The sequence below is a fragment of the Equus przewalskii genome, chromosome 1 (assembly GCF_037783145.1).
Source record: "Equus przewalskii isolate Varuska chromosome 1, EquPr2, whole genome shotgun sequence".
In the NCBI taxonomy this organism is placed as follows: Eukaryota; Metazoa; Chordata; class Mammalia; order Perissodactyla; family Equidae; genus Equus; species Equus przewalskii.
Genome location: NC_091831.1, coordinates 122,373,670 through 122,389,828, shown reverse-complemented (window position 1 = coordinate 122,389,828; position 16,159 = coordinate 122,373,670). Strand labels below are relative to the sequence as shown.

The 16,159-nt window shown below is 39.5% G+C and overlaps 1 protein-coding gene across 12 annotated transcripts in view; it reads left to right on the top strand.

The window, feature by feature from the left end:
* LRRC49 (leucine rich repeat containing 49) overlaps nt 1-892 on the top strand; it is a 137,454-nt gene extending 136,562 nt beyond the window's left edge. For all 12 annotated transcript variants that reach the window (XM_070621837.1, XM_070621854.1, XM_070621826.1 and 9 more), the window contains one exon: nt 210-892. In XM_070621837.1, the coding sequence (XP_070477938.1) occupies nt 210-413 (204 nt within the window). In that variant the 3' untranslated portion in view covers nt 414-892. The remainder of the gene's footprint in view (nt 1-209) is intronic.
* Nucleotides 893-16,159: the final 15,267 nt, after the last annotated feature.

The following is a 16,159-nucleotide window of genomic DNA, read 5'->3' as shown; positions in this document are numbered from 1 at the left end:
TCCAACAGAGGTAGGAGTGGACTGGGAAGCAGTGAGCTCCTGATTGCTGTCTTGCTCAAGCAGAGCTCTGTGTCAAGTGTCTAGGAAAGTGTTCCTGCTCTGAGGGTTGGGGCTCAGAACAGATTATTTCAAGTTTTCTGGTTCAGCTGATTGTTGCTTTGGCTTTTGGATTAATTATGATTCAATGCAAATTTTTCTTTTTTTAACAGGAAATAAAGGAAAAAAAGAAATTCTGCAAGATGTATATTGAGGACCTTGTGAAGGAAGCCACAGAGATCAACATGAAAAATGAGGCTTTGCAGAAGCTTTGGCCACAAATGTTCATTGAGCTTGTTAGGGATGCAGTCATAGAAATCCGCAACAAAAGCTCCTACATGAAGCTTTGCCTGCAGCAGATAACTGACCAAAAATAGAAATGACTTGTAGTTACAGTTGATTTTAGCAGTTTTATGTTTTTCAAGGTTGAAAATACGTAGGTTAAACATGTTAAAACAACAACAACACTATCCTACAAACTAGAAAGACTAGCATCAAGCCATTATTGCCTACTGTTCTCATAAGTAAAGGTTAGGAAGGAAAGAAAGAGAGCAAGAAAGGGAGGGTTAATTTCCTCCATATGTTGACCAGACCACCTTTGGGAACTAAGCGGTCTGCAGAGATCGCCTGGGCCTTGCATTAGCACTGCATTTTCGGTTCTTGCTCTGACTGGTGCCCCTGCTGGAGCCCAAAGCACTCAGTATTTGCTCATGTTCAGCATGAGTTGCTTTTACCTACTTTCAGCTGGAAATTTCCAATTGTTTGCCTTTTTATTTTATGTCATGATTTCAAAGCCAAAAATATGTTCTTTTTTATGAATGAAGAATAAACTTATTAATAAATTAGTTTAAAAAAAGGTGTTTGCCTCCTTAATCCAGTGGGAATTGTCGTATTTACTGTATGTTCCTCCTTAGCTGAATAGGAGCCCTTGTCTTCACTTACATGAGAAGAGGTCCTACTCTTCCAGGGATGCTGTTCTCCTCAGGGTACGGCAGGAGATTCTGGGGGTCACTGTGGGCAGAAAATATGAAAATGAGTCAAAACTGGGGCAGGAAAAAATGCTTTGTGTGGGGGCCGGCCCTGTGGCCGAGTGGTTAAGTTTGTGCACTCTGCTTTGGTGGCCCAGGGTTTCACTGGTTTGGATCCTGGGCACGGACATGGCACTGCTCATCAGGCCACGTTGAGGTGGCGTCCCACGTGCCACAACTAGAAGGACCCACAACTAAAATATACAACTATGTACTGGGGGGCTTTGGGGAGAAAAAAGCAGGAAAAAAAAAGATTGGCAACAGTTGTTAGCTCAGGTGCCAATCTTTAAAAAAGTGCTTTGTCTTAAAGGATCCTTAGTGAATGTAAGATGCAGTTATAAATCATCCGCTTTAAATTATAAATTATAAAATATAAATTATAATCACTTGTCTTCTCTGAAAGGTGTTTCCTTCTGTTGGTAGCTATTCTGAGGCTCTTTTTTCCAGCAGGAATATGTCCCTGTACCTCAGAAGATTTAGGAATTCATGAGTGAAAGGTTCTCATTTTTCTAATTCCATATGAAGATCTAATAGGTAAACCGGATATAAGCAGGGGTTTGTCCTGGTTCATGCTGGTGAGGAGGGAGGTTGGAGCCCCTTACCGTAGCTAGAGATGGTACAACTTCAGAAAAACGATCTTACAGGTCAATAAATGGGACTTCTCCAGTTTGCTCAGATTTTGCCTAGCAGCTCATGTCAGCAGAACCACCATGATGTGGGAAAACAACAATGAAGTTATAGGACAACAAAGTCATACAGAAATGCTGGGAAGGAAGCTAGGTAAGCTACTTTTGCAGTTCTAAGAAGGGCTCACATCCTTAAGAATTCCTAGTCATCCTCCCCCAAGAAAGAGTGCTCAAGCTTAGGAGGTAAACATAATATTTAAGAAGGTGACGCTGTAAGTCACCCTGTCCTGCGTTCGCATCTTGGCACTTAAGCTACCAGCTGGATCGCTTGTAACCAATCTGAACCTCAGTTTCCTCATAAGAGAAGCTACCCCATAAGATTGTTGTGAGGATCAAATGAGATAATACATTTAAAGCATTTATTATAATGCCTGGGACAGAGCAAACGCCCAGTAAATGGAGCTAATTCTTCTAGATACAAGTGGAACCACAGAATTGGTGCCCCAGGACAGGAAGAGCTATTAGCTTTTCTTGCTGATCCTTCAGTCTCTCTATATTGAAACACGGAGCATCTCTCATCTGGCTGGTAAAGGGTGATCTCTCCTGGGGTTTATATCTTGTTTGGTATAGAAATGAGTTCTCACCTTGAGGGTGATGTTGAGAGAAAAACCAAGAATATCTTGCTCATGGACTTCTAGTAAACAGGAAAGGCAAGAACCTATGACTACTCAGGAGTGTGGGGAATTATTGCTCGCTCTAGGCTTTGCAGGTGAATGGCCTGGCTGTTTAATAAATAATCTGTCTCGTTTCTCGAATGCTGCCTCTCCTCCCTTAACCCATCCCTGAAGCCAGAGGCACTTGACCCTCACATTTACATGCATTCTTGGCCCTCCCCAGTCATTCTGGGAATTTAAGGAACCCTGGGTCATCACTTAATGACTTGGCAGCAAGCCTACCCAGGCGCTGCTGGCTCGACCTAGACCGTCTGTTTCAGGCCTAGTAATAGGGTTTCTGTCTTGTTCCTGAAACCAAACTGCCTTATGCCGCAGCTTTAGCCACTTAGTTTGACATCCCTTTGTACCTGAGCTCCCTCTTGTCTGCCCCTACTATCCCATACTGGTTGACTTCTATGTCCTGAATCCTTATTTTGCCTGTTTGCAAACTCCTGATGGCTATGTCCTCCCATCTAGTTTCTGGCCCCTTCAGCTGAGCTTCCTCCTAGCCCCTTTTGCTTGCTGGAGTTCCTAGGTGAGGATAATTTCCAGATGAAAGGACAAAGAGATCTGGGTCTTCTGGGTCTACTGGGTCTGGAATCAAGTCTGGGTCCTAGGTTGTTAATGGTGATTGCTGGAACAAGCTGTCCTCTCTATTTGGAGTATGCCAGGGTCTTCAGGAAAGGGGAAGAGGTGATATCCCACAGTCTGAAACTGTCCAGGCTGGCATATGCTGAAGGAGTGCTTTTTTGGAAGAGGAGTCTCAAGCAGAAAGAGAACATTGCGTATGACCCAAAAGCAGAAACGTCCAGTATCTCCCACCTGGGGGATACTTCATGTTCTGGTGCAGCAGCTAGATGGTTACGTGTGCTGCTAGATCTGGGCATGGTTGCTAAGTGTGCTGTTGGATATAAAGCCAGTTAACCGTGCTCCTGAGTCTGAGGATGTTGCTGGTATCAGCTCCCCATTTCTCAAGCTTCGCTCCACTGACAGCCTGGCATGTGCGACGGTGAGGCCTCGCCCTGCTCCTGATCTGTTCCTGACCAGGGCGCAGAATACATTGAGATTCATATCCTCCTCCACTGAGTTTATTGAGCAGTGTCTAGCACTATTCTAAGCTCTTTGCATTCATTATCTCGTTGAATCTCCTAACACTGTGATATACATATGATCGATATCCCCAATTGAACATTAGGAAACTGAGGCATAGAGAGGTTAGAAACCTCACCCAAGGTTATTTCAGCCCATAGTTAGTAGACAAGACCTGCACTCATACCCACCGCTAGTCTTAAGAATCTGGCATCTGGGTAAAATAAATGAAAGAATGAAAAGGAAGGAAGTAGAGGGAAGGAGGGAAGGAAGGAAGAAGGGAGGGAGGAAAAGAGAAAAAAAAGGGAAAGGGAAAGGAAAGGGAGAGAAGGGGAGAAGAGAGGAGAGGAGGACAAAAGAAAGAAGAATCTGGCTAGTTAGCAAGGCAAAATGAAAAATAGAATATAAAGAGACTGTTCAGGAAAATATTAAGTTTAAACCTTGAAGAACAAAGGTTAGTTTTCATAACCTGCTTTCATGGGTCAGCTGGAGATGGAATGGTTCGTGTTGCCAAGAAGTTCAGAGCCAAGTTTGAAACTTGCTTTAATCACCGCAACTGTGGCTAACCGGTACTGATAGGATATTTGTTATCTTTGATCCTGACTTTCTACTTATGTTTATGTTTTCCTGGCTCATTATATGTGTCTTTTGTTGCAAGCTACCTTAAATCCTTTGTGGAAAGAGGATAAGGATAAATAAATGAGCTAAAGTATACCCAATGCTCCAAAGAATAAATGACTCCTATAATTCTTGGGCAGTCGGATGGTTTGCAGTTTCTCTTCAGGAGACAACGAAACTATTAATTCCTTACACCAGTCTCTCTAAGCTTGAGCGGTCGGACAGTTGACTTCTCTTTATTTGTCTAGAAATATTTCAACATGCAGAAATGCATGTGGAATACTATCTCAAATAAATACGCTGTGTCCACCACCAAGCATAACAGATATTAATATTTTTCCACATTTGCTTCAGATTTTAAAAATAAAACATTGCAAATAGAGATGAAGCCCGTGTTCCTCTTTCTCTCCCTAGAGGTAAGCACTGTCCTGAATTTGATGCTTATTATTCGTTCACGTTTTCATCCCATTCCTACTTATGCATACATGCATAGGGAGTTTATTGAACTGAGTTTTTATCTTGTCAAGTATTATATATATGGTATCATGCAATATGTTCTTTTCTGCATCTTTTGTTTTTCACTTAATACTCTGTTTCTGTGTCGCTCTATTCAGAAACATAATTGATGGAAGTAACTCTGCTTCTTTTGTTTTTACTGCTCTTTAATATTCGGTTTTATGGGTGATGCACAGTGTATATATCCATTTTCCTGTTGGGGAGCATTGAGTGATTTCTACTTTATAGCTATTACAGACAATACTGCTTTGAACATACTTGTTCACGTGTGATTTTTGGAAGGTACACAATTAGCAGTGGGATTGCTGGGTCATGTGCACACATTTAGCTGTATTAAATATCATCAAATTGCTTTCCAAAGTGATTTGTATCAGTTTACACTCCCACAAGCAGAGAATACAAGTCCAGTTGTTCCACATACTCGCTGACAATTAGATTTTCAGTTTTGCAATCTCATGTGTTAATGTGAAGTGTGTGTGTTCTTGAGGGTGGCCTTTCTGCAGAGAAGAGCTTGTTCAAGGGCTTTTTTAAAAGATGAAATTTATATACAGTGAAATGCACTGAAGTGTATAATTTGATTAATTTTAAAAATATAATCAACATCCAGTTAAGATATAAAACATTTTAATCACCTCAGAAAAATTCTTCTAGTCAATCCTTGCCCCTCCCCTATGAGCAGCTATTTTTCTAGTTTCTTTCACCAATGATTAATTTTGTCTGTTCTGGAACTTCCTACAAACGGAACTGTACGGCATGTATTCTTGTGTTGGGCCTCTTTCACCCAACATATTGTTTCTGAGAATCACCATATTGTTTCATGTATCAGTAATTAATTATATCTTATTGCACAGTGTGAAGATACCACAATTTGTTTATCCATTCCTCTGGGTTGTTTCTAACTTAAGGCTATTGTGAATAAAGACATTTTTATATAAGCGTTTTTGTGCAGTGGAACTTCTGGGTCATGGAACAGTTTTAAGTTTATATAAGGAACTGCCATACGTTTTTTCGAAATAGTTATATAATTTTACACTCCCTCCAGCAATGTATAGAGAGTTCCAACTGCTCCACAGATTGCCAACAATTGTTGCTATGAGCCTTTTTTATTCCTAGCTTATTCTAGTGTGGCTTTTTCAGCCATTTCATTGTTGCTTTAATCCTATTTTCCCTGATGTCTAATGATGTTGATCACATTGCTATGTGCTTTTTGGTCATTTTTGTGTCTTCTTTTAGGAAGTAAATGTTTAGGTCTATGCCTCTTTTTTAAAATTTGAATTGTTTGTCTTTTTATTATTGATTTATATGAGTTCTTACATGTTCTAGATACAATACTTTTGTTTTGAAGTATGATAAAGTTCAATTCATCAATTTTTCTTTTATGGCGAGTGCTTCTTAGTGTTCTCTCTGAAATAGTTTGCCTGCCCCACGTTTGCAAAGATATTCTCTTCTGTTTTCTTCTAGAAGCTTTATAGTTTTAGCAATTACATTCAGGACTACGATCCTTCTTGAATTAATTTTTGCAACTTTTTGAAAAATCAGTTAACCATGGTGTGGGTCTTTTTCTAGACTTACTATTCTGTTCCATTTTTCTATTTTTACGTGAATACCACACTGTTGTGATTACCATAGCTCTATAGTAAGTCTTGAAATCAGGTAACATAACTCCTTCAACATTGTCCTTCTTCTACAAAAATTGTTTTAGCTAGTCTAGGTCTTTGCATTTCCATATAAATTTTAGAATCAACCTGCCAGTTTCTATAAAGAAAAGATATATTGAATCTACAGATGAAATGGGGAAGATGGACATCTTAATTACATCGAATCTTCCAGTCCATGAATATGAGATATCTCTTCATTTATTTAGATCATTTTTCAGCAAAATTTTATAGGTTTCAGTTTAAATTGTATTCTGAAATAAATTTATTCCTAAGCATTTCATCTTTTTTAAAATAAATTAACAGTATTTTTAAAGGTACTTTAGAATTTAATTTCCAATTGTTTCTTTGCTAATGTATAGTAATGCAATTTATTTTTACATACAATTGCTCCTCATTATTCAGAGATTCTGTATTTGCAAATTCACCTACTTCCTAAAGTTTATTTGTAACCCCAAAATCAATACTCACAGCACTTTCATGTTCATTCACAGACATGAGCAGAGAGATGAAAAGTTTGAGCCACTCAACGCACATGTTCTCAGCTGAAGTCAAGGAAGGCAACATTCTGCCTTCTTTTCTCAGTTCTCGTAATGTAAACAAATGTCCCTTTCATAGTATTTGGTATATTTAGCGGCATGTTCGTTGCATTTTGTGTTTTTTGTTGGTGTCTTTGCTGTTTAGAATGCCCCCAAGGATAGTGCCGCAGTGCTCCCTAGGTTTCCTACGCACAAGAAGGTCGTGACGTGCCAGGTAAGCTTTGTTCAGGCATGAGTTACAGTGCTGTTGGCCATGAGTTCAATGTTAATGAATCAATAATATGTATTTAAAGAGATGTCTTTAAACAAAAACACACATAAAACAGGTTACATATTGACTGACAAAAATGTTGTGCCCAGAGGCTCACAGCAACCTAATCCTGTATTTTGTCTAGAAGCAAACGTTCAGCATTCACTAACTCAGTGTTCACAGAATAACTCCAGTGGATAACAAGAATCTTTTATATTGACCTTGTATACTGTAACTAGTCAACTGGGCAATAGAATCTGAATGGTGAGAAGCTGCATTAGCTCAGAGGAACTATACCAACTGATCTCAGCAGAAAATAACTGATCGAAACATGGATAATTTTTTTGGAATTTCTTTTAATTGAGGTTATGATTGTTTACAATCTTGTGAAATTTCAGCTGTACCTTATTATTTGTCAGTCATGTTATAGGTGCACCACTTCACCTTTTGTGCCCACTCCCCACCCCCTTTTCCTCTGGTAACCACTAATGTGTTCTCTTTGTCCATGTGTTTGTTTATCTTGCACATATGAGTGGAATCATGTAGTGTTTGTCTTTCACTATCTGGCATATTTCACTTAACATAATACCCTCAAGGTCCATCCATGCTGTTGTGAATGGGACAATTTTATCCTTTTTTATGGCTGAGTAGTATTCCATGCATATATATACCATTTCTTCTTTATCCAGTCATCAGTCAGTGGGCACTTAGGTTGCTTCCATGTCTTGGCTATTGTGAATTATGCTGCAATGAACACAGGGATACATGAGTCCCTTTGAATTGCTGATTTCAAGTTCTTTAGATAGATACCCACTAGTGGGATGTCTGGGTTATGTGGTATTTCTATTTTTAATTTTTTGAGAAATATCCCTACTGTTTTCCATAGTGGCTACACCAGCTTGCATTCCCACCAGCAGTGTGTGAGGGTTCCTTTTGCTCCACCACCTCTCCAACATCTGTTATTTTCTTGTCTTGGTTATTTCAGCAATTCTAACAGATATAAGGTGAAATCCTTATGTAGTTTTGATTCACATTTCCCTGATGATCAGTGATGATGACATCTTTTCATGTGCCTAATGGCCATCCTTATATCTTCTTTGGAGAAATGTCTGTTCAAATCCCCTGCCCACTTTTTGATCAGGCTATTTGATTTTTTGTTGTTGAGTTGTGTGAGTTCTTTATATATTATGGAGGTTAACCCTTTGTTGGATATATGATTTGAAAATATTTTTTACCAGTTGGTGGGTTATGTTTTTATTTCAATCCTGTTTTTCAGCTCTTTAGTCTGATGAAGTCCCATTTGTTTATTCTTTCTATTTCCCTTGTCTGAGAAGACATGGTGTCCGAAAAGATCCTTTTAAGACTGATGTCAAAGAGCGTACTGCCTATATTTTCTTCGAGAAGTCTTATGGTTTCAGGTCTTACCTTTAAGTCTTTGATCCATTTTGAATTTATTTTTGCAAATGGCGTAAACAAATGGTCTATTTTCATTCTTTTATATATGGCTGTCTAGTTTTCCCAACACCATTTGTTGAAAAGACTTCCTTTCTCCATTATATGTTATCAGCTCCTTTGTTGAAGATTAGCTGTCCATAGATGTGTGATTTTATTTCTGGGCTTTCAATTCTGTTCCGTTTATCTGTGTGTCTGTTTTTGTACCAGTATCATGCTCTTTTGATAACTATAGCTTTGTAGTATATTTTTAAGTCAGGGATTGTAATGCCTCCAGCTTTGTTCTTTTTTCTCAGGATTACTTTAGCAATTCGGGGTCTTTGGTTGCCCCATATGAATTTTAGGATTCTTTGTTCTATTTCTGTGAAGAATGTCATTGGGATTCTGATTGGGATTGCATTGAATCTGCAGATTGCTTTAGGTAGTATGGACATTTTAACTATGTTTATTCTTCTAATCCATGTACATGGAATGTCTTTCCATCTCTTTATGTCATCATCAATTTCAGGAAAGTCTTGTAGTTTTCATTGTATAGGTCTTTCACTTCCTTGGTTAAATTTATTCCAAGATATTTTATTCTTTTTGTTGCGATTGTGAATGGAATTGTGTTCTTGAGTTCTCTTTCTGTTAGTTCGTTGTTAGAGAATAGAAATGAAACTGATTTATGTAAGTTGATTTTGTACCCTGTAGTTTTGCTGTAATTGTTGATTACTTCTAGTAGCTTTCCGATGGATTTTTTGGATGTTTCTATATATAAGATCATGTCATCTACAAATAGCAAGAGTTTCACTTCTTGGCTCCCTATTTGGATTCCTTTTATTTCTTTTTCTTGCCTAATTGCTCTGGCCAAAACCTCAGTAGTATGTTGAAAAAGAGCGGTGAGAGTGAGCATCCTTGTCTTGTTCCTGTTCTCAGACGAATGACTTTCAGTTTTTCCCCATTCAGTGTGATGTTGGCTGTGGGTTTGTCATATATGGCCTCTATTATGTTGAGGTACTTTGGAACATGGATAATTTTTGAGCATAAAAATAAGAACGTGTTGATACTTCTGTCAAAATAATTAATTTTATGTTCCAAATTTGTGGAATTTATATAAAAACCATTTTAAAAGTATTTTTGACCTCTCTGAAACCACCAAACTATCTGTAGCCCAGTCGTTTAGACTGCTGGGGTCCACCAGTGATTTAGAGAAAATGGTTTGAGAGACATACTTACAGGTGTATTTTTTTAAATATCCCCCTCCAGCAGTGTAGCAGAAATTTGATGGGTGAGATTGCCTTCACTTCCTAGCACCAGGGATGCCTCTTGATTGGTATAAGCTGGTTAACATAGTCTCATGCCTTTTGTACAATCATTGTGCAGTGAATCAGACCTAAGCCAATCTACATATGGAATTTATCTAGCATCAGTAATCGGCTCAGGTAGGGCCAATCAGAGAGGAGTGCAGTTTTTTGTTTTGAATGGTTGAGAATAAGAGAACTCTCTCTCTCTCGCTCTGAATCCCAGATGTACAAATTTGAAGGCTGGAGCTCCTGCAGCTACTTTAATACCGTGAAAGAAAGCAGCCACACCCAGAAGGGGATTACTGAGAAATTAACAAGAAATGGAGAAGGAGCTCTGACTGAACCTCACTTGAAGCCCTCTCTACTGCTGAACTTATTCTCTGCTGAATGATCTCTGGGGCCTTAGCAAGGAAGATGCAAAGGCTGGGGTCTGGAATACTCTGAAGGTTTACTTACTCATGTCTGGTGGATGATGCTGGCTACTGAGTGGGACCTCAGCTGAGTCTTTACCCAGAGCACCTACGCTTGGCCTCTTAAAGTAGCTGATTGGCCTTCTTCATAGCATGGCATCTGGATTCCGGGAGCAAGCATCCCAAGCTCTGTCATCTTTCTTGATCTAGCCTCAGAAGTCACATAGCATCACTTTCAGGTCTGAGGTCACATAGATCCAGCTCTCAACAGGTAAAGTATCAAAGTCATAGTGTCAGAAGAGTTTGTGGACTAGGAAGTAATGTGCAGCCATTTAAAAAACTACCATTTGCCACAAACACCATGCTGTTTCTTGTCCTTAAGGCCTTGGACATTTTGCAACATTTCTCTCTATCTTTTCACCTGGCTGAACCATACTCAGCTCCCTCTGGATGAGATGCCCCTATCAATGTGTACATAGCACCCTGTATTTCATTTAGAGAATTCACTTGTAATTTACCTGTCTATCTTCTCCACTAGTCTGTAAGTTCCCTGACCATATCTAAATTCATGTCTTCATTGCATACTCCAGCATATTTAGCAAAATATCTGGATGAGCAATAAAGCTTTATCTTGGGCTTTGTGTAGTAAATCAGTTTCATTTAAATTGGATCCTCATAGAGATAGCCCTCAACTTCCAACTTTTAATATCGTTACATCGTGCATTTTTGAGCACTTTGCACTGACACCTCTGTGCACCTTCTAGATGCAAAGTTCAGACTTTCATAAGCCAGGCAGCAAGGAACACTTGGAGCTACCTTGTTGTGGCCATGCCCAGCAGCCAACCGCTCAGTCTTATAAACATCACCATGTGTGCACGGCAGAGTGAGTGGGAAAGGAAAAATATATAATTCTGATACTAGTGATAAAAAGTGAAACCTCACAAGTACTACAATAGAGTCAAAGATGGAAATCATTAAACATGATGGAAGTACCATAAATAACAAGAACAAAATGTAAAGAACATGTACAAAATGTTGGAAATATATCATCAAAGATGGAATCTAAAAGGCAGGGCATTAATAGGTATTTTATCATTTTTTTAGCTATCTGGGAATGAAAGTCCCTTATAATATATAAATTCTGCTGTTGAACTTTTGATTTTCCAGCAGATTTACAGAGACATATTACGCACTAAAAGAGTGGACCACCTATCCTAAATAAGATGTGAAGCTCATAATTAGTTTTATCACCTCTGCAGGCCAACTTTAACAGCATCTCCAGGGTTCAAGATTGGCAAGACACCTCCTAAAATATACACAAAGACCTACTGTCATTACTCTGGGAAATATTTCTCAAAGAATGGCATGGGGAGGCCCACAGCAGAATCACATGTGGGAGTCTTACAATTCAGATACCTGTCCTCATCCTCTTTCCTTGGACCAAATCCCTGCGAGATCATCCCAAAATTTTTAGCAGGCTCCCAGATGACTCTTCTTCATACCAAGTTTGGGGGCCAGTGCTTTGGTAGATGCTGACATTGGAGCCATGCGCCCCTTGACCTACTCCTGCAGTCTGGAAAGGAGTCTGCCTTAGCCTCGCCACCATGAGAAGGTCAACCTGATCAGACCCCAGGTAATATAAGCCCATGTTAAAAAGAAGAAATGGTTTTGCAACAAGAGAACAAGAAGAAGAATCTGGAGAAAGTTTTTGCAATCAGCTTTGAAAACACTAAACTCACAGATTTTCAAATGTCCAATGCCTTTGCCTTTCTCCCCAAGCTGACATTGGAGTAGCAGACCTGGGTAGCCATGCTTCCAACAAGTTTCTGTGAGGCACTGGGCATGTGGTCCAGCTGAACAGAAAACTAACTATGGGAAGAGACAGGTGGCCAGCAGCAGAGCATTTTGTAAGATTGAGATGGAGAGACTGAAGGCTTTGAGTATTTGTAAGAATAATAACGCTTCTGGCTTCCACCCTGTGGACTAGACTGCTGACAGTGATGGAGAAGGTGACAGGACAGGACTGATCAACCATGTGTGGGGCGAGTAAGACCTTTGACTTTCAGCTAGTCCCAGCGCTGAACGTAAGAATGCAGAGACCTTCGACACCATAAATTACGGGAAGTTAAATCTAGTAGCTGAACTTACAAAGCCTATTACTCTAAGATGGTCAACAAGATGGATATGAAGATGCTGTAGTCAACCATGAGGAGCATGGTGACTTGTGCTCAATAGAATTAAGCAAAACTGAGAAAGGAAATGTGTCCTTAACCCCATAGAGCTCAGTTCTTAGTTTGAGTTCGGCTAACACCATTCAAATCCTGATGCTTTCTTCAGTCAGTGAATCTATGGCTTGTGTTTATGGTCTAGGGAAGAAACTGTATGAGCAAGCTTCTCTCTCTGCTTTTCTCTCGCCTCCTGTCCATTTTTCTTCCCTTTACCGTCTCCCCATCTCTCCCTACTGCTTATATCTTGCTGTAAATCCTCTCTCAACATCACTTTCTCCATAGCTGTCTTCTCTCCCTCTGTTTTTTGTCCCTTTTTTTTTTTTTTTGGCCCATATATTTCTGTAATCCTCTTCCTATCTTTCCTGCTCTCCCCCTCAGTGCTGTCTCTCTCACCCTTCCCATCACAAAAAACATCTCCCTGCCTCTCATTCTACTGATCTCTTGGTGTCTTTGTTTCTGAGTGTCTCCAGCCGCTGTCTTTGTATCTCAGTCTTCCGAGACCTCCGTGATTATTTTTTGAAGTCTCTGTGTTGATCTCAATCTCTATGAAGTTATTCTCAGGAGAGTTATGTGCCAAGGGAAGTGAGATATTCTGACAAGCAACGCCTAAGGCCATGTGGCAAGGAGCATAGAGACACGTGTTACATCCAGCTTATCTCCTACTAGACTGTGAATTCCTCAAAGCAGAGACAGTTCTTGGACTGTATTAAGAATACATATGTTTATTGAACTGGCTGTTGTTACTGGGGAGAAAGTCTTAGTAGTGGATGATACCATTTACTATAACAAAAATAGGGTACAGCAATATAACATCTTTTAATTTGAAAAATCATTGGAAATATGGTTTACTTTTTAAAGTCACAATTTTGCAAGTGCAAATGGTTCAACAACAGTGGTAGAAATTTTGCCCATTTTTCGTATGCATCCTCCCATGCACACTGTTCTAATACTATTGTCAAGTAAAAGAAACCAAGACTGCCTGAAGGATAGATGGCTCCTTATGTTGGGAAAGGGGGGAAAAAGATCAGAAGGAGCCTGGAATATCCTACTGTCACTGGAAGGCAAGAATCTTCTATTTAAAAAAAGTAAGGGGCAATATCAAAAGGCCAAAGGACTCAATTTAAGGGTTTCCATTGGCCAAGTTGTGATAATTTGGGCACAAAATATTATTGTTGTTATGATTTCTTGGAGCAAGTTGAGTCTATGAAAGACCACAAATTCATAATTATCTCAGAAGAACTACATTAACATAGTAAGCACAAAAATATAGCTGTAATACAAAAAATGGATAACCAGTTATAGATTTGTTTCTTGTTAATGGATTTTAACAAGTGACTCTGGTTTACATGTGGATATTTTGTTTCTCCCAGTAAGTTACTGGTTTGTTTGTTGGTTGGTTTGTTTTCGAGGAAGATTAGCCCTGAGCTAACATCCGCCACCAATCTTCCCCTTTTTTGCTGAGGAAGGCTAGCCCTGAGCTAACATCCGTGCCCATCTTCCTCTAATTTATACATGGGACACCTGCAACAGCATGGCTTGATAAGTGGTGTGTAGGTCTGTGCCCGGGATCCCTACTGGTGAACCCCAGGCCATGGAAGCAGAGCATGTGAACTTAACCACTACGCCACTGGGCAGGCCCCTAAATTACTGTTTTTTATAAAAATACATAAATGTATATACACGTTTGTTTCTGAGGAAAAAATAAAATTATGGAACTGAGTTAACCAATAATGTAGGAAAACACATGACTCCAGCAAGAAAAGGGAGGACTGGTTTGATTGGCACTGGGATTGACATACAATAATTTAGATGGAAAGAAGATCCAAAACTTAATGAAGAACAGTGATCACACAAAATTACCCAGTAGAAGAAAGGTTCAACCGGGTCTTCCCAAAAGAGGATTTAATCAAATGTCCCAAAGAGGAAGAATATACTACCTAGACCCAATGCCTCATCTCGCAGGAAATGAAACCACTAGATGGCCCTGCTCATTTTAATAAAACACCAATAAGGAATACATAATTCTTTAAAAAGGTAACAGACCAAGTCAATATATCATGCTGATAGGACACTGGGTTTTGTAACTCTGGTAAAGTGAGACTTTAAAAGTACATAATTTCCTGAAAGACACCAGGTTGTAAAAAAATAAAACCCAAGTGAAGGTGTGACCTTAAAAATCATGTTGCAGTAACACGGGAAGTTAATGCAGCCTGATGATGATTTCTGCGCCCAGACCAAAAATGGATCAGCCAGTAATCCAGATCCTGCAGCCTTGGCCGAGCTGAGCACGTACACTTTTTCTTTTGGGTCTAGTAATATTACTCTACCCCTGGGAAGAAATAAAAATATATTACTGAAACCTTAGGAAGATATTAAAATAAGTATACTAATATCCCCTAGGAAGGTATAAAACAAGCACATAAATTATCAAAGAAATGAATAAGTCCATTGTTCGGAGGCTTTAGAAAACATTCAAGTGGAAGTATAATAATAAGCTTTGTAGTCACTGTGTGTGTGAAAGTTCTATATTTGAAGTGTACAAAAAAATCAGCCATAGGACAATTATAATTGCATTTTAAATGATTTAGGAGAATTTAATCAAATTAGAGTGAGCTAAAATTTTTGAAATAATTTTGTTTTTAAACTATTTATTAGGTATATGAGTTCAATAATTTGAGCATTAAACAAAATACAAGTTTCCAGTTCCTGACAGGAAAATTAAGAAACCTGGGCTATGAAGTACCCTCTGCAAAATCAGCCCAGAGGAAATTACAGACAGTGATTGAAAATCTTTGTGGTGTGTTAGAGTCACCCAGGGAGCTTTAAAAACTATTGATAATCAGCAGTCCTCCTTGGACCAATTGTATCAGAATTTCTAGAAGCAGAATCTGGGCATTAGTATTTTAAAATATTCCTCAGGTCCAACTAACATCCAGCCAGGGTTGAGAGATTAATAGAGGCGGAGAGAAGGCAGAGTCTGTGGAACTAACATAAAAACTTTGAGAAGGCCATGAGGAGACCAAAGACAGTCGTGAGCTGGCGTAGGAGCTTGTGGCAGTCTGGGACGGGAACATAGTTGGGCAGTAGGTGCAGCTATGGAGGGTAAATTTTGCTCTTACCTGTCCCGCATGTTGCCTTGGCAAGATCTTTTCTGGCCCTATCACTTCTGTAGGAAATTAGCAAGAGCAGCCCAGATGCCAGGTGTGCATGTGGGGGAAATGGAAGGATTGGGAAGATGGGAGAACATCAGGACAGCTCAAGACCCCTCAGGCTGAGAACCTGGTGAGAACACGTGTATGATGACCAGCTGCCCTAAGGCGATTGCTTCCTCATTCCCTTTCTCTCCCTACCCTCAGCGACAGTGGATTGCAACCTAAGAAGGTTATTTCCTATCCTGGAGATGACCTGCTTCTTTCCAAGAATTTAAGGAAGATTCTCTGAATGGAGGCAATGCCTGATAAAGGAACTAGGAATGGAGTTGGTCACGTTCTGTGATGTGTGGTGTTCATTCCTAGAGACCTTCCCCAGCCTTCTACATAAATAGTCCTAAAGATCAATGTCACACAGACTATGTTCTCTGACCACAATGCAATTATGTTAGAAATAAATTACAAAAGAATAATTGTTGGGAGACAATTCTCCACGGGTCTCTTGTATTTCTCTACGTCTTCCGAGGAGAGATATGGTCCCTTTTTGTTCTGGACTATCTTTTCAAG